The sequence below is a fragment of the Haliaeetus albicilla genome, chromosome 22, assembly GCF_947461875.1.
Source record: "Haliaeetus albicilla chromosome 22, bHalAlb1.1, whole genome shotgun sequence".
Classification (NCBI taxonomy): Eukaryota; Metazoa; Chordata; class Aves; order Accipitriformes; family Accipitridae; genus Haliaeetus; species Haliaeetus albicilla.
In genome coordinates, this window is record NC_091504.1 from 6,075,636 (window position 1) to 6,092,406 (window position 16,771).

Here is a 16,771-nt window from a genome sequence, read left to right on the forward strand (position 1 = left end):
GTGTCACCCTCACCCTGTCACCACCCGTCACCCTCACCCGTGTCACCCCATCGCTGTCACCCGTGTCACCCTCACCCTGTCACCACCCCTGTCACCCTCACCTGTGTCACCCCATTGCTGTCACCCGTGTCACCCTCACCCTGTCACCACCCCTGTCACCCTCACCCGTGTCACCCCATCGCTGTCACCCGTGTCACCCTCACCCTGTCACCCTCACCCGTGTCACCCCATCGCTGTCACCTGTGTCACCCTCGTAGTCACCTGTGTCACCCCCGTCACCCTCACCCCGTCACTGTCACCCGTGTCACCCTCACCCTGTCACCCTCACCTGTGTCACCCCCGTCACCCTCACCCATGTCACCCCGTCACTGTCACCCACGTCACCGTCAACAGTGTCAGTCACCTGTGTTACTGTCACCCACATCACCAGCACCCATCACTGTCACCCGTGTCACCAACCCTGTCACCCTCACCCGTGTCACCCCATCACTGTCACCCATGTCACCCTCACGGTCACCTGTGTCACCCCCCACCCTGTCACCAGCACCCGTCATTGTCACCCGTGTCACCCTCACCCCATCACTGTCACCTGTGTCACCGTCACCCTGTCACCAGCACCCGTCACTGTCACCCGTGTCACCCTCACCCCATCGCTGTCACCCGTGTTACCCCATCACTGTCACCCGTATCACCCTCACGGTCACCTGTGTCATCCCTCACCCTGTCACCACCACCCATTGTTGTCACCCTCACCTTGTCACTGTCACCCATGTCACCACCCCGTCACCCTCACCACATCACCCCATCACTGTCACTCCCATGATCACCTGTGTCACCACCCGTCACTCTCCCCTTGCCACCAGCACTCGTCACTGCTGTCAGTCACCTGCGTCACTGTCACCCCGTCACCACCACCCATTGCTGTCACCCGTCACCCTCACTCTGTCACCATCACCTGTGTCACCACCCCTGTCACCCTCACCCATGTCACCCCGTCACTGTCCCCCATGTCACCCTCACACTGTCACTGTCATATCTGTCACCACCCTGTCACCCTCACCCGTGTCACCCCATCACTGTCACCCGTGTCACCCTCACAGTCACCCATGTCACTCTCACCCCATCATTGTCACCTGTGTCACCGTCACCCTGTCACCATCACCTGTGTCACCACCCCATCACCCTCACCCACGTCACCCCCACCCATGTCACCCCATCGCCGTCACCCATGTCACCCTCACGGTCACCTGTGTCACCCCCCCACCCTGTCACCAGCACCCGTCATTGTCACCGTTATTGTCCCCACGGTGTCACCACGTGTCCCCCCCTCCCAGTAAAGCTCCTGGTGCAGCTGATGGGACCCAGCGGGGTCGGGGACTTTATTGGGGGGTGACCAGGGGGGCAGTGACAACGGGGGGGGTGACAACGGGGGGGGGTGACAACGGGGGTGATGATGGGGAGGGTGACACGAGGTGGGTGAAAACGGGCGAGTGACAAGGGGGGTGGCGAGGAGAGGTGACAACGCAGAAGGTGATGGGGGGGTGGTGAGGGGGGGTGACAAAGGGGGTGGCGGGGGGGGGGTGACAAGGAGGGGTGACAACGAGGTGTCACCGTCACGGCAGTGGCCCCGGGGTGCTGTAGAGCCGGGCCAGGGACCTGCTGAGGGAGGGACCCAAGTTCCTGCGGGGGGGGGAGATGGGTGAGGACCCAGGTGGCCGGGGGGGCACCCAGGTGTGTGTGTAGGGGGGGCACCCAGGCATCCGGGGGGGCACCCAAGTGTCTGGGGAGGACGCAGGTGTTGGGGGGGGCACCCAGGTGTTGGGGGGGGCACCCAGGTGTGTAGGGGGGGAACCCAGGCATCTGGGGGGGGGGCACCCAGGTAGCAGGGGGGTACCCGGGTGTCTGGGGGGGACACCCAGACAGCCAGGGGGGCACCCAGGTGTCTGGGGGGGCACCCAAGTGTCTGGGGAGGACCCAGGTGTTGGGGGGGGGCACCCAGGTGTTGGGGGGGGGGAACCCAGGCATCTGGGGGTGGCACCCGGGTATCAGGGGGGCACCCAGGTGTCTGGGGGGGCACCCAGGTGTTGGGGGGGGCAGCCAGGTGTTTAGGGGGGGGGCACCCATGTGCCCGGGGGGGTCACCCAGGTGTTGGGGGGGGGGGGGGTCTCACCTCTGCAGGGGGCCGCACTTGACGGTGCTGAGCAGGGTCTCGCGCTCTTGGGGGTGGGGGCAGCTGCTGTAGGCGGCCATGAGGCTGCGGGGGGGGGGGGGGTAAGGGGGGGGGGTAAGAGCGGGCACCCAACTGTCCAGGACCCCCCCACCCACAGTGGAAGTGGGGGGCACCCATCTCCCCAGGTGTCAGTTTGGGGGCGGGGGGGGCCAAAATGTCCCTTCTCAGGGGCTGGGGGTGCCCAGTGACCCCGCCCAGGGGGACCCAACACCCAAGGGGGGGTCCCCAGCACCACCACCCCCCCCCCCGGTGCCCCCCCCCTCAGTACCTGGCGGGGGTGGGGAAGCGGCGCAGGACGGCGGCCGCTCTCCCCCCGCTGACCCCCCCCAGCTGGAGCAGCTGCCGGGCAAAGACGTCGCCCACGGTCTGTGCCTGGGGGGGGGCAAAAAGGGGGTGAAAAAAGGGGAGGGGGGGCCCAAATTCTCCCTGCTTCCCCCACCCCCACCCCAGGGACACCAAAGCACCCCCCTCAGCACCCCAACACCCCCCCCCTTATTTCTCCAGGTCCCCAGTCGTCCCCCCCTTGCCCCCCCCAGACTCTGCTGGGACCCCCCAGATGCCCCTTTGCCCCCCCCCGACCACCTCGGGACCCCTTTTACCCCCCCCCCGAATCTCCTTAGCCACCCCCCGCTTTGGGACCCCTTTGCCCCCCCCAGACCCTATAACCCCCCCTGCCCCCCCCCCCCCAGATCCCATACCCCCCCCCAAGAACCCACTAGGGATCCCCCTTGCCCCCCCCCCCAACTTGGGGACCCCCCCTCACCCGGTTCTTGCCCCCCTCCAAGCGCAGGCGCTGGAAGGGCAGGAGGGCGCAGGGGACCCCGGGGGGCTCGGGGGGGCCCCGGGTGGTCACGTCCCCCCACCATGCCCGCAGCACCCGGCCCTGGGGGGGGGGGGGGGGGGAATACAGAGAGAGGGGGGGGTCAGAGGTCCGGGGACACCTTTGTCACCCCCCTGCCCCCCCCCCAGCATCTCTCCGTCCCCCATATCCTCTGTGTGTCCCCCAGGTCCCCAACACCCCCCCATGTGCTCCTGTGTCCCCCCCGTGTCCCCCCCAAACCCTGTCCCCCCCATGTCCCCCATGTCCCCTGTGTCCCCCCATGTCCCCCCATATCTCCTGTGTCCCCCCCAAACTCTGTCCCCCCCATGTCCCCCCCATTTCCTCCCCAATCCCTGTCCCCCCATGTCCCCCCCGTGTCCCCCCAACCCCTGTCCCCCATGTCCCCCCCATGTCCCCCATGTCCCCCCATGTCCCTCGTGTCCCCCAATATCTCCTGTGTCCCCCCAAACTCTGTCCCCCCCAATCCCTGTGTCCCCCCCCATCCCCCCCCCTCACCCCATAGCGACGCTCCAGCTGCTCCCCCAGCACCCGCAAATACGCGGCCGTTTCCTGGGCCCCCCCCGTTCGCTTCACGAAGAAACCGTCCACCACCTGCCCAAAAAGGGGGTCCCTCAGATCCCCCCCCCACCTTGGGACCCCCCCCCAGGACTCCCCTCCCCCCACTAGGGTGCCCCGGACGCTTGGGTCCCTTTTTTTTGGGGGGGGGGGAGCGGGAGGGGGCAATCACCCAGTTGTGGGTGCCAGAGGGGGGGGCTGGGTGGGGGTGGCTCTGGGGGTCCCAAGGGGTGTTGGGGGGGTCCCATGGGTGCTAGGGGGTCCCGGGGGGGTCCTGGGGGGGGTGCCAGGGGGTGTTGTGGACATCCCGGGGGTCCCATGGGTGCTGGGGAGGGGCCAAAGGGGGTCCCTTGGGTGCTGGGGAGGTCCTGGGGGGTCCCATGGCTGCAAAGGGGTCCCATGGGTGCTGAGGAGGTCCTGGGGGGTCCCATGGGTGCTGGGGAGGGTCCCAAGGGTGTCCCTTGGGTGCTGGGGGGTCACAGGAGGTCCCATGGGTGCTGGGGGGGTCCCATGGGTGCTGGGGGGTCCCATGGGTGCTGGGGAGGTCCTGGGGGGTTTTATAGGTGCTGGGGGGTCCCATGGGTGCTGGGGGGGTCTCAGGGGTTCCCATGGGTGCTGGGGGGTCCCCAAGGGTCCCATGGGTGCTGAGGGGTCCTGGGGGGTTTTATAGGTGTTGGGGGGGGGTCCCATGGCTGCTGGGGGGGGTCTCAGAGCGTCCTATGGGTGCTGAGGAGGTCCCAGGGGATCCCATGGGTGCTGGGGAAGGGCCCAAGGGGGTCCCATGGGTGCTGGGGAGGTCCTGGGGGTCCTATGGTTACTGGGGAGTCTCAGGAGATCCCATGGGTGCTGAGGGATCCCCAAGGGTCCCATGGGTGCTGGGGGGTCCCTAAGGATCCTGTGGGTGCTGGGGAGTCCCAGGGGGTCCCATGGGTGTTGGGGGTCCCAAAAGGTCCCATGGGTGCTGGGGGGTCTCAGGGGGTCCCATGGGTGCTGGGGACATCCTGGGGGGTCCCATGGGTGCTGGGGGATCTCAGGGGGTCCCATGGGTGCCAGGGGGGTACCTGGGTGCTGATGGCCGCCTGGCGCAGGACGGGGAGGGGGAGGGGCAGCTCCTCGCCCTCCCGCGGTTCCTCCAGCAGGTAAACGGGCTGGCGCAGCCCACAGCGACCCAGGCGGAACTGGGGGGGGGCCCAGTGCCCCCCAGTTACACCCGGTGTCTCCCGGTAACCCCTAGTACCCCAAGTAACCCCCAGCGCCACCCAGTGCCCCCCAGTGCTCCTCAGTCATGCCACTGTCCCCCAGTGCCCTTCAGTCACCCCGCTGCCCCCCCGTGTCCTCAGACCCCCCCCAGGCCTCCCCAGTCCCTCCCAGTGCCCCCCAGTCCCATCAGTCCTCTCCTAGTCTCTCCAGACCCCCCATTCCTCTATACCCAGCCCCTCCCAGTGCCCTCCAGTCCTCTCCAGTCCTTGTCAATACCCCATTCTCCCACCCCCCTGACTCCCCCCCAGTACTCCCAGTCCCCCCAGTCTGTCCCAGTGCCACCAATCCCCTCCCAGTCTCTCCAAGCGCCCCCATTTTTCTAGCCCCCAGTAACTCCCAGTGTCCCCCAGTCCTCTCCAGTCCCTCCCAACACCTCATTCCCCCACCCACCTGCCCCCCCAGTGCTCCCAGTCCCTCCCAGTCCCACCAGACCCCTCCGAGTCTCTCTCCAGACCCCCCATTTCTCTGCCCCCCAGTCCCTCCCAGTGCCCCCCAATCCACTCCACTCGCTCGCGACGCCCCCAATCCCCCACCCCACTGCCCCTCCCAGTGCTCCCAGTCCCTCCCAGTCCCTCCCAGTCCCACCTTCTGTTCCCGGTAGCGCCCGTCAGTCAGGCTGTTCCCCAAATCCGCCGCCGTTTTCCGCTCCACCACCACGTCCAGCACCAGCTCCCGGGGGGGGCGACCTGGGGGCGGGGCCAGAGCCTGGTCACGCCCCCTCCCGGCCCCACCCACAGAGCTAGACCCCGCCCACCCCCCCCACCGTGCATCAGAGCTCACGGTAGGGCATGCTGGGGGCGTGGTCAGCGCCTGGCCACACCCCCACTGCTATGGGGGTGGAGTCAGTACCTGGTCACACACCCCGGGGCCCCACCCACAGAGCCAGGCCCCGCCTACCCCAGCCATGCATCAGAGGGATGATGGGGGTGTGGTCAGTGCCTGGCCCCACCCACTGCCTCCAGGGGGGTGGGGTTAGTGCCTGGCCCCACCCACCACGATCTCTAGGGGGCGGGGTTGGGACTCGGCTCCACCCACCACCATGGGGGTGGGGTTAGGACCCGGCTCCACCCACCACTACGGGGGCGGGGCCAGGCGCCGACCACGCCCCCATGGTGGTGGGTGGAGTGGGTTAGCTCAAGGGAGGGGCCAGGTGCTGGCCCCGCCCCCAGCTCCGGGGGTGTGTCAACTTCTTAGCTCCGCCCCCACACATCCCTCCCACCCAGCTCCTACGGGGCAGCAGCAGCACCTGGCCCCACCCCCGGCCCCGCCCACATCCCCACCCCAGCTCCATGGGGGTGGAGTCAGCACCTGGCCCCGCCCCCAAGCACCACACCCACCCACTCCCAGCTGCACAAGGGCAGCGTCAACCAGCGTTGCTCCGGGCCCCGCCCCTGCCCCTCCCCTGTCACGCCCCTCCCCGGCCACGCCCACCTGGGGGCGGGTCCTTCTCGCGGGCCACCCAGAGGAAGTCGCCGACGTGGAGGCGGCGCAGGAGGAGCCGGACCCGCCCCTGCAGCAGCGCCGGGACCCGCCCCCTCGAGGGACCCCGCCTGGGGGGGGGGACATCGTCACGGGGGGGGGACGACATCCCGGGGGGGGACATGGGGACTCTTGGGGGGGGACGGGGGGGGGCAGATTTGGGGGGGGGGGACGCTGAGGGACGCCCACTTTGGGGGGGATGGGGGGCAGGAACAGCCTGGGGGGGGACAGGGGGACTCGGGGGGAGGGGACAGCCCGGGGGGGGGCATGAGGACACGGGGGGGGGGGACATGGGGACTCTTGCGGGGGGGGACAGGGGGACCTAGGGGGGGGCCAGACTTGAGACTTGGGGGGGGATGGGGGACACTGCAAGGCAGGGACAGCCTGGGGGGGGGGACAGGGACACCCTGGGGGGGGGACACGCAGCACCCCCAGGATGAGGATTGTCACCCCCAGGATGGGGACGGGACACGGGGGGGACGCGGGGGGGGGGACAGGCACCCGCTGGCCTCGGTGACGTCGGCGCAGAGGACGATGTCGAACTCGCCGGGTCTCAGCTCGAACTCCGCCTCGGGGTCACACCTGGGGGGGGACCCCCAAGTGTCCGGGGGGACACACAAATGACAATCCCCCACCACCACCCCCAAAGGGGACCCAACCCCCCCACCCCCCTCAAAGGGACCCAAGAGTCTGGGTGACCCCCCCTCCCCCCCAAGGGGACCCAGCCCCTCCCCCCCAGGGGGGAGCTGGTGACTCACAGAGGGGAGGGGGGAGGGGGGGCATCCCCCCCCCTCAACTGGGGACCCTCCCCAGATTCCTGGGTCCCCCCCGCTGGGGGCGGGGCTTCCAGAGCAGCAGCAGCCAATCGCTGGGCCAGGATTTGACCTCGAGGGGTCAGCGAGTACCTGGGGGGGGAGGGGGAGGGCAGGTGACCCCGGCATTTGCAGGTGGGGGGACACCCAGGAAATCCCGGGGGGGGCCCAGACGTACCGGGGGGGGCGGCCGCTCCGGTGCAGCAGGTCCCGGTGGAGGAGGGTGCCCAGAGCCCCCTCAGGGGCTGTCTGGGGGGGGCAGAGGGAGGGGACACACCCTATGTCACACCCTCCTCCCACCCCCAGCACCCTCAGGCGGGTCCCATAGGACCCACGAGAGGGGGAGGGGTAAGTCTGGGTGGGGGAGGGGCACAGGCGCCAGTATCACCCACTCACCGTTCACTCTGGTCCCTACTGATGGCACTTACCGGGATCAGAGGCCGGTCACAGAGGGGCTGAGCCTGCCGTAGAAGCTCCGCCTCTGGGAGGGGCTCTGAGCTCTAGAGGCGGGGCTTCAGGTGAAATGGGGGGGGGCGGGACACACCCAGGCATCCGGGCCCCTCCCCCACCCCCAGGGGACTCACCTTGTGCAGGGTCAGCAGGAGGGCGTGGGCCCCCGAGCGGGGGAGGGGCCGGTAGTCACGGGGCGTGCGGCGCTGGGGGTGGGGGGAGGGATGAGAAGGGGGGGGAACACCCGGCGGCTGGGCGCCCCCCCGCCCCTCCCCCGCACGTGGGGACGCAGGGAGCCCTATGATGACACTTACTGTGGGCGTGGCCAGGGGACTCTCCGAGCCCCTCCCCCCTGCGGGGGGGTTGGGGGACAGGCCTTGCTCTGGGGGAAGCGTGTCAATATGCAAATCAGCATGCAAATCAGCCCCTGCAGCTACCCTGGCCCTGCCCACCCTGAGACCACACCCACCCTCACCCATGCTCACTCCCCAGAAGCCCCACCCACCCTTAGCCCCGCCTGTTCCCCTGTGGCCCCACCCCCTCGCAAAGCCCCGCCCACCCTTACCCACACCCACCAAGGCCCCATCCACTTCCGAAGCTCCTGTCAAATCCCCGCCCACCTCAAAGCCCCGCCCCCTCCCCCACACCCACCAAAGCCCCATCCACTTCCCAAGCACCTCCCAAAGGCCCCGCCCACCTCAAAGCCCCGCCCACCCTCACCCACCAAGGCCCCATCCACTTCCCAAGCTCCCGTCAAAGCCCCGCCCACTTCAAAGCCCCCCGCCCCGCCCACCCTCACCCACACCCACCGAGGCCCCATCCACTTCGCAAGCTCCTGCCAAAGCCACGCCCACCTCAAAAGCCCCGCCCCCAAATCCCCGCCCATCTCAAAGCCCCGCCCCCTCCCCCACACCCACCGAGGCCCCATCCACTTCGCAAGCTCCTGCCAAAGCCACGCCCACCTCAAAAGCCCCGCCCCCAAATCCCCGCCCATCTCAAAGCCCCGCCCCCTCCCCCACACCCACCGAGGCCCCATCCCCTTCCCGAGCAGTCCCCCCGATCCCCTCCCCTAACCCCCCTCCCCTAACCCCGCCCACCGGCGCGGTGCTGCCGCAGGCGGTTCTCGAGGCGGCGGCAGAGCCCGGGCCCGAAGTGCCGCAGGATGGCGGCCGCCCCCCCCGAGCGCAGGGGCAGCGGGTACCGGGACAGCGACCGCAGCGCCTGGGGGGGCGGCACCGTGAAGGGGGGGCGGCTGGGACCCCCCTCGGCCCCCTCCCGGTATCCCGGGACCACCCCCTCACCCACCGGGGTTCACCCACCCGTTCGTAGGTGCCCCTCGCCCGCGTCCCGGCGGCCTCGTCCCGCCACTCCTGGAGCCAGCGGGTGAAAAGAGGGTTGGGGGGGCGGCGGGGGCGGCGGCGGCGGCGGGAGGCCTCCAGCATGGCGGCGGGGGCGGCGGCGGGTCGCCGGGAGCTCCCGCTGCCGGTACGACGGCCGGCTCGGGCCAGGAAGTGTTCTTATCGCGGCGGGGCCGCTCTGCGCCGCCCGGAGGTTGCGCTCGGCTGCTGTGGAGGACTCGCTGCCCTCTCTAGGCAGCCCGGAGGCCGCGCTCGGCTGCTCTGGAGGACTCGCCGCTCCTCTGTATCCCCCCAAATAACCCCCGGGGGGGTGGGGGGGGTGTAATTGCCCCCCCCCCCCCAAATTACCCTCCCCCCCGGGGCACGACGAGGCCAGATCCAGCACAGCAAAACCTTTTATTGTTTAGAAAACCCTTTTACAAACAAATTTGCAGGTGGGGGGGGCCAGGACACCCCCAAAATGACACAAACACATACCCCCTCCGCGGGGGGGGAGGGGGGCGACACCCCGAAATCCACCCCCCCCTTGTCAGGGGAGGGGCAATGTCAGCACAGCTCGAGGGGGGGAAGTTGGGGACCCCCACACACACCCCTGGGTGGTTTTGGGGTGATGGGGGGGGTGTGGGAGAGGCAGAACCCTGCCCCCCCTCCGGGGGTGGGGTTTTTTTGGGGGGGGGAGTTACACCCCGAAATGGAATTGATGGGGGGGACACCGTGACCCCAGGGGGGTCCCCAGCCCCTTGAGGTGGGGGTTGGCAGCACCACAGTTTGGGGGGGTCCCGGTGTCCCCAGATGGGGTGGGGGGGGCACAAGGGGGGGTCGGGGGTGTTTGAGGGGGGCAGCACCACACTGGGAGGGTACCACCACCCCCCGTCGTCCCCAGTAGGCGTCGGGGAGCTGGAACCAGTTGACTGTTGGGGGCTGCCAGGGTGGGGGGGGGGTGCAGGGGGGTGGTTTTGGGGTGCGGGGGGGGGGAGCTCAGAGGAAGGCGTCGCACCACTCGCGCAGGCAGCCGGAACAATCCCGCGACTGCTTGGCATTGGCGCCGCACGTTTCCTTCAGCCATTCCCGGAAAAGCTCCTCGTCCTTTCGCAGCACCAGGAACTGCCCCAGCACCACGTACGCCTGGGGGGGGGGGAGTGTCACACCGCCTCTGTGTGTCCCCCCCGTGTCCCTAGGGATGGCTCTCTGCCATCGCTGCATCCCCAAGGGGGTCCCTGTGCTCCCCAATGCATCTCTGTGCCCCCCCCGTGTCCCCAAAGGGGTCCCCATGTCCCCAAACACATCCCTGTGCCCCCCCCGTGTCCCCAAGGGGGTCCCTATGCCCCTCCCCATGTCCCCAAACACATCCCTGTACCCCCCAACACATCTCTGTGCCCCTCCCCATGTCCCCAAGCGGGTCCCTGTGCCCCCCCGTGTCCCCCTGCCACCCCCCTGAGAACATCCCTGTCCCACAGCAGCCCCTCCCCAGGGCAGGGTGTCCCCTCAGGGGGTCCCCAAGCCTCCCGGAGGTGTCTCCGAGCGTCCCGGGGGGGTCCCCGAGAGCCCCCCACCTTGTCGAAGCCCTTCTCCTCCAGCTTCTTGCCCAGGACGTCCCCGATGCCGGCCAACGTCCCCACCGGCTTCTCCCCCATCGGCTCCGCCACAAAGTCCCGGTGCTTCTGTGACGTCGAGGACATGGCGCCTGCGGGGACACCAGGGCGGTGAGGGGGGGACACGGGGACCGTGGGGGGACAGGGACAGCAAGAGGATGGGGACATGGGGACAGAGACAGTGGGGGGGGACACGGGAACAGTGTGGGGGGAACACAGGGATGATGAGGGGACAGGGACAGCGAGGGGGGAACACGGGGAGGGACAGGGGGACAGTGAGGGGGTGACATGGGAATGGTGGGGGGACACGGGGACAGCGTGGGGACGGGGGGGGGGGACAGAGATGGTGGGGAGGGACACGGGGACCGTGAGGGGGGACATGGACAGCGAGAGGACAGGGACAGCAAGTGGGGGGACACGGGGATGGGGGGACAGGGACGGTCGGGGGGGGACATGGGGACAGTGGGGGGACAGGGACAGCAAGGGGGGGACACGGGGACAGTGAGGGGACACAGAGATGGTGGGGAGGGACATGGTGGGGGGGACACGGGGACAGTGGGGGGACGGGGGGGACACAGGGATGGTGAGGGGACACGGACAGTGGGGGGGGACAGTGATGGGACACACAGATAATGGGAAGGGACATGGGGACGGTGGGGGGGACGACAGAGACAGTGTGGGGACATGGAGGGGGGACACAGGGATAAGTGAGGGGACGCGGGCGGGGGGGGCGGGACGCGGGGACGGTGAGAGGTGACGCGGGGACAGCGGGGGGGTGCGGGGACGGGTCCGGCCCTGGGGTACACACGGGGACGGGCAGAGCTTGGAGGGGACGTGGGGACACCGCGGGGGGGGAAGACGCCGGGGGAGGGGGGGGCGGGCCCGGGGCGGGGCGGACGCGGGGACGGGCCCGTCCCGGGGCTGTGTGGGGGCCGGGGCCACCCCCGGGGACGCCGCGGGACCGGGGACCCGACCGGGGACCCCCCCGGGACCCCCCCCGGGACTCCCCCCGCCCCTCACCGGCCCCTCCCGCCGCTCCAACCGCCGCTCCCGCCTCAGGCCTCTCCCGCCGCTATGCGCGCCTGCGCCCTGACGTCACTTCCGGCGGCGCCGGCGCAGTGCAGGGAGACGCCGCCTAACCATCGAGGGGGAGAGACGGAGGGGCCACCTGGTGTGGAGGCGCTCTGGGCGGGTGGCGGAGGCATAGAGACGGGATTGGGGGGGGCGGGGGAGGCCTGTGGTGGGGCCTGGGGAACATCTGGGGAACATCTGGCCGGCCAGACAGCGTCTCTGGGTTCCTCCAAGGTTCTCCTGGATGCCTGGAGATCTCCAGATTCGCCTGGAAGCCCCAATGACGTCACCAGGTTCTCCCAGACGTCTGGAGAACATCTCCACGTTCCTCCAGGGTTTCTCTGGATGCCCAGGTGATGGCTCCAGGATTCCCTGGAGTCCCCAGGTCCACTTGGAAGCCCGGATGATGGCTCTAAGTTCTTCCCAGTTTCTCCCAGATGTCTGGAGAACATCTCAGGGCTCCTCCTGGAAGCCCGGATAACATCTCCAGGTTCTCCTGGATGTCTGGAGAACATCTCAGGGTTTCTCCTGGGTTTCCCTGGATGCCCAGATGGTGGCTCCAGGATTCCCGGGAGTCCCCAGGTCCCCTTGGAAGCCCAGATGATGGCTCCAAGTTCTTCCCAGGTTCTCCTGGACACCTGGAGAACATCTCAAGGTTCCTCCTGGAAGTTTGGATGATGTCTCCAGGTTCCTCCCAGGTTCTCCCGGCCATCTCTGGGTCCCTCCTGTGTTCTCCATCCCCACTCCTCCAGGTCCCCTCCTTCCTCCCGGCATTTATTTCTGCAGCCCCCGAGCGTTGCCCAGACATCCCCCCCCATCCCACAGGATTCTGCCGAGAGGATCCCCAAAGAGGCCAAAACCGGCACAAAACAGCTGGGTTTTTATTAAATTCAGCGGAAAAACCTGCCGGTGGCTGAATGGCAGCCGAGAGCATAAAGAGAAAAGGGAAATATTGGGATAATGACGTGCAAGAAGCCAGAGATTTCAGAAACAAAGGGATTTTGGGAGAGATTTGGGAGCAAAAAGAAGAGATTTGGGAGCAAAAAGGAGAGATTGGGGAGCAAAACCACAAAGATTCAGGGTGAAGATTTGGGGTCAAAAGGGGGAGATTTGGGGCAAAAAAAAATTCAAGAGCAAAAAGAAGATATTTTGGGGGGAAAAAAGGATTTGGGGTTAAAAAGGGAGATTCGGGGGCAAAAGATAGAGATTTGGGGCCAAAAAGGGGAGATTTGGGTCACAAGAAGGAGAGAATTGGGGCAAAAGGGAGATTTGGGGGGCAAAAAAGGGATTCTGGGGCAAGAAGAAATTTGGGAGCAAAATCTGAGATTTGGGGGCAAAAAGAGGAGATTTGGCGTCAAAAAAGGGAGATTTGGAGGCAAAAGGGGGAGATTTGGGGCAGAAAAAGAAAATTCACAATAAAATCGACCAATCGCACTAAAACGCCCCAAATGCGGGGGGGGGGAGGGGGGCGGGGCGGATCTGGGAGAGCTCGGGAATGAAACACCAGGATGAGTACGGGGAGCGGGATAGCCCCGCCCCCTTCATGCATATGGATGAGCGGCGGCGCGGCCGCCACTATGCAAATCACCCCTCCCCGTATGCAAATAGCACAGACGTGCGCCCTTCGCGTGCATGGGGGAGCAGCGGCCGCGTGGTCCCGCCCCGTATGCAAATTAAGCCCGGCGGGCTCCACCCCCTGGCTGAGCGGTCACGCCCACCATGCCAATAGCCTCATGGCGAGGCCACGCCCCCAAGCAAATAACCGAGCGGCGATCCCGCAGCCCAGCCCTGTATGCAAATGAAGTCCTCTGGGCCACGCCCCCTTCTAGCAAAAAAACTCCCGCGCTTTAAAGGCGTTTTCCCGGGGGGGGGGGATTTGGGGACCTCCCCCCATTTCATGGTCCCCCCCGCCATTTTGTGACCCCCCCACCCCCCATTTTGTCCCACAGCCGCCCCATTTTTGCCCCCCCTGCCATTTTCTCCCCCCCCCCCCCCATTTTTGGGGTGCCACCCTCAAAACTCATCATCCTCCCCACACATTTAATAATTCCCTTTATTCGGGGTACACCCCCCCCCCTTAGGAAAAATAACACCTCTACCCTGCTTCGGGTGACCCTCCCCATTTTTTTTTTGGTGGGGGGAGCCCCCAAATAAATTAGGGGTGCAGAGAGGGGGGGTCACCAACCTGCCCCCCCCCTCAGGCCTCCTCCTCACTCAGCAACATGTTGGGGATCCCCCTGGAAATGGGGAAGCGACGCCCCGAGTCCGGGCACTGCAGGACCCCCTCCAGCACCTCCACCTGGGGGGGGACACATGGGGGGGGTCAGGGGGGGCCATCCCAAGTTTCGGGGACCCCCCCGTGGGTTTTGGGGACCCCCCCTCACCTCCAGCAGGATGTGGTGCACCCGCCGCAGGAAGGATTCGTCCCCCTCGTAGTCGGGGGCAGGTTCAGGGGGCAGCTCCGAGGGGTGCCCCAACTTTTGGGGGGGGGCAGTGTTAGGTTAAGGGGGGGGGACTGGGGGACCCCCCCCAAAATGCCCCCCCGCCAATTGTCGTCCCCCCAAACCAGTCTTTCCGTGGATTCCTCCCCCCCAGGGACACCCCAAACTGAGACCCGCCCCCCATAAACCACAGACCTCCCAACTCAAAGACCCTCCCGGTGCCCCCCCCAAACCGGGACCCCCCCCAAGACCCCAAACCGACTCCCCCCATCTCAATGACCCCCCCCGGTGCGCCCCCAAACCAGAGCCCCCTCCCGAGACCCCAAACCGACCCCCCCCACCCCAAAGACCCCCCCCGGAGCCCCCTCCCCCCACCGGACCCTCCCCGCCAAGACCCCAAACTGCCCCCCCCCACACCGGCCCCCCCAACTCAAAGCCCCCCAAACCGCCCCTCCCATCCACCAGAGCCCCCCCCGAGACCCCAAACCGACCCCCCCACCCCAAAAGCCCCCCCCGGAGCCCCCCAAACCGGCCCCCCGCCCCCCCGACTCACGCTCTCGGCCGCCTCCAGCAGCGCGGCCCAGCGCAGCCGCGGCACCAGGCGCGCCACGAAGGCGGCGTTGAACGGTACCGGCCGCACGCGGACCTCAGACGCCTGGGGAAGGGGGGGGAACCGGTAACGGGGGGGGGAAGAACCCGGTAACGGGGGGGGGAGGAGGGGGGGGGGCTATCCGGTGAGGGGCGGGGCCTGGCTGGGTAAAAGCGAGGCCTAGCCGGAAGGGTACGGGAGCCTAGGCGGGTAAGGGGCGTGGTTTCTCCCCGGTAAAGGGGCGTGGATTGTCCGGTAAAGGGGCGTGGCCGTACCTGGATTTGCAACGGGAAACCGCCGCCGGGCCGCAGGCCGCGGACGTGGGAGCTGAGCAGGTTGTGGGTGAGGAGCTTCATCCCCGCTTCTTCCGCTTCCGGAGCGCGTCACTTCCGGGAGGGGGAGAGTGGAGAGCGCCTGCGCAGTACGCGAGAGCCGCTGCCGGGTTAACGGTGGATTTCCCGGGGGGGGCGGAGATTGGCGGAGGGGCGGATGTATGGGGCGTGGCTTGCTGCGCGGGGGGCGCGGCCTGTCGGGGTCGCGGGAAAGGCGGGGTGAGGGGGTGGTACCCAGGAGGTAGGGGGCGTGGCTTACTGTGGGGGCGTGGCCTGTCGGGGCCGCGGGAAAGGCGGGGGTGGGGGCGGGGCACCTAGGAGATTTTAGGGACATCGGGGGGGGGCGGGGGGGCACCCAGGGGATTTGGGGACCTCCGGGGGGACGACGACACGGGAGATTGGGTGGGGCCCTGCCAAAAGCTCCTGGGACCCTCTGAGACCCCCCCAGCACCCCAACCCCCCCCCAGTGACACCCCCAAAAAAAAAAACCCGACCCCACCCAGGGCTCCTGACGTCACTTCGGACCCCCCCAGCACCCCAAACCTTGGGGGGGGGGGAGTTGGGGGGGCTGATATGGGAAGCTGGGGGGGGTGGGGGGGCCATGGAAGGGTTTGGGGGGACTAGGGGAGTTTCATGGGAATGGGGGAAGGAATTTGGGGGGTTGGGGGGGCGCTGGAGGGTTGGGGGGGCTAATGGGAACCTGAGGGGGGGATTTGGGGGGCAAATGAGGGGGCTGTGGGGATTTGGGGGGGCTGTGGCGGGAACTGGGGGAGGTCAATTGGAACCTGAGGGGGCTCATATGGGAACAAGGGGGCAGTTGGGGGGGGCTCTGGGGGGGCTTGGGAGGATCATAGATCATTGGGGGGCCCATGGTGGGATTTGGGGGTGGGTCTGGGTACGGGTGTAAGAGTCGGTCAGAAAATCAGCATCGTCTCACCATTGTCATCAGGAACACGAACAGCACGGTGAACAGCACGGTGAACAGCACGGTGCCCCACATCGGTGCCCCACATCGGCCAGTTTGGAGCCAGCGGCCGGTCCCACGGGTGGAATGCGCGGTACAAGGTTCCTGGAAGGTCCCTGGCTGGAGCCGTTAGAGATCACCGCAGAGCTACTGTCAGAAAGGGCGGATCGCCACTGTTGGCATAACACCGACGAAGAAATCATGAACTTCGGACGAACCTTGCTTCGTTATAATACCAAAACACACCTCCTGGTCGAAGGCTGCCCGCCTCCAAGACTTACCACGCCTCGGACACTGACCCCGCGCCTGCGAGATGGCCTCGCTTGAGAAGGGCGGAGATATGATAATTGTATGCTGAGAAGGGCAGAGACTCCTGAGGCAGAGGTGGAGCAAGGTGTGTTACTAAGCATAAAAGATGACTTCTGAACAACGGAAGTTTGAAGTTTCCCCACCAAGGGCCACGACGATCGACGACGCAGCATCAGCTGGACCCGGGACCGTTAGGACGTCGTGAGATCAGCGGTGGTAGCTATAACCTCTCTTTCTCCTCTCTCTAAACTTTACTTTACTTTTCTCCTTTCTTTCACTCATCTTTAACTGTCGCATGTCTCCTCACAAGCAATACAATAAAGTTTTACTGTGTGATTACTGCTATCCCCTTTGGTGTTGGTCACCTTAATTTTGCACTTTCAAGATCGTAGCAAACGAACCATCACGAGTCCACCGAGTGGACCGTGACAACGGGTAAGGGGGGGGAGGGCAGCAGATTTTGGAGTCCCCCCCCAGCCAGCTCCATG

General features: G+C 67.2%; 3 protein-coding genes across 4 annotated transcripts; all 3 read right to left on the bottom strand.

The window, feature by feature from the left end:
- Positions 1 to 1,480: 1,480 nt before the first annotated feature.
- MUS81 (MUS81 structure-specific endonuclease subunit) lies at positions 1,481 to 9,266 on the bottom strand. 2 transcript variants are annotated; one of them, XM_069809363.1, is made up of 16 exons: positions 8,947 to 9,266; positions 8,725 to 8,848; positions 7,942 to 8,009; positions 7,762 to 7,833; positions 7,606 to 7,677; positions 7,356 to 7,426; positions 7,124 to 7,270; positions 6,867 to 6,947; positions 6,318 to 6,436; positions 5,472 to 5,572; positions 4,688 to 4,804; positions 3,567 to 3,662; positions 2,994 to 3,113; positions 2,499 to 2,602; positions 2,171 to 2,254; positions 1,481 to 1,680 (listed from the first exon to the last, which is right to left on the bottom strand). In XM_069809363.1, exons 1-16 carry the CDS (start codon positions 9,067 to 9,069, stop codon positions 1,614 to 1,616), a joined length of 1,566 nt encoding a protein of 521 aa, XP_069665464.1. In that variant the 5' UTR covers positions 9,070 to 9,266; the 3' UTR covers positions 1,481 to 1,613. The 2 variants fall into 2 exon arrangements, with proteins under 2 accessions (XP_069665464.1, XP_069665465.1); XM_069809364.1 differs by lacking the exon at positions 2,994 to 3,113.
- Positions 9,267 to 9,362: 96 nt separating this feature from the next.
- BANF1 (barrier to autointegration nuclear assembly factor 1) lies at positions 9,363 to 11,966 on the bottom strand. Its single transcript, XM_069809366.1, is given in 4 exon segments — positions 9,363 to 10,110; positions 10,539 to 10,669; positions 11,718 to 11,796; positions 11,799 to 11,966. Coding segments are annotated over 4 exon segments (525 nt in total). The 3' UTR covers positions 9,363 to 9,963.
- Positions 11,967 to 13,683: 1,717 nt separating this feature from the next.
- TRMT112 (tRNA methyltransferase activator subunit 11-2) lies at positions 13,684 to 15,101 on the bottom strand. Its single transcript, XM_069809316.1, has 4 exons — positions 14,954 to 15,101; positions 14,643 to 14,744; positions 14,033 to 14,125; positions 13,684 to 13,947 (listed from the first exon to the last, which is right to left on the bottom strand). The coding sequence occupies exons 1-4, from the start codon at positions 15,032 to 15,034 to the stop codon at positions 13,846 to 13,848; spliced, it is 378 nt and encodes a 125-aa protein (XP_069665417.1). The 5' UTR covers positions 15,035 to 15,101; the 3' UTR covers positions 13,684 to 13,845.
- Between the last annotated feature and the right edge of the window lie 1,670 nt (positions 15,102 to 16,771).

Bases quoted from the DNA above. Each gene is read 5' to 3' on its own strand.
- TRMT112 (XM_069809316.1), bottom strand. From the start codon at position 15,034: ATGAAGCTCCTCACCCACAACCTGCTCAGCTCCCACGTCCGCGGCCTG. The intron at 14,745-14,953 runs GTACGGCCACGC...CCCCTTCCCCAG, and splicing joins GTTTCCCGTTGCAAATCCAG to GCGTCTGAGGTCCGCGTGCG. The intron at 13,948-14,032 runs GTGAGGGGGGGT...GTCCCCCCCCAG, and splicing joins TGCACCACATCCTGCTGGAG to GTGGAGGTGCTGGAGGGGGT.
- MUS81 (XM_069809363.1), bottom strand. From the start codon at position 9,069: ATGCTGGAGGCCTCCCGCCGCCGCCGCCGCCCCCGCCGCCCCCCCAAC. The intron at 6,948-7,123 runs GTGAGTCACCAG...GTCCCCCCCCAG, and splicing joins CCCCCTCCCCCCTCCCCTCT to GTGTGACCCCGAGGCGGAGT. The intron at 2,255-2,498 runs GTACTGAGGGGG...CCCCCCCCGCAG, and splicing joins CGCTTCCCCACCCCCGCCAG to CCTCATGGCCGCCTACAGCA.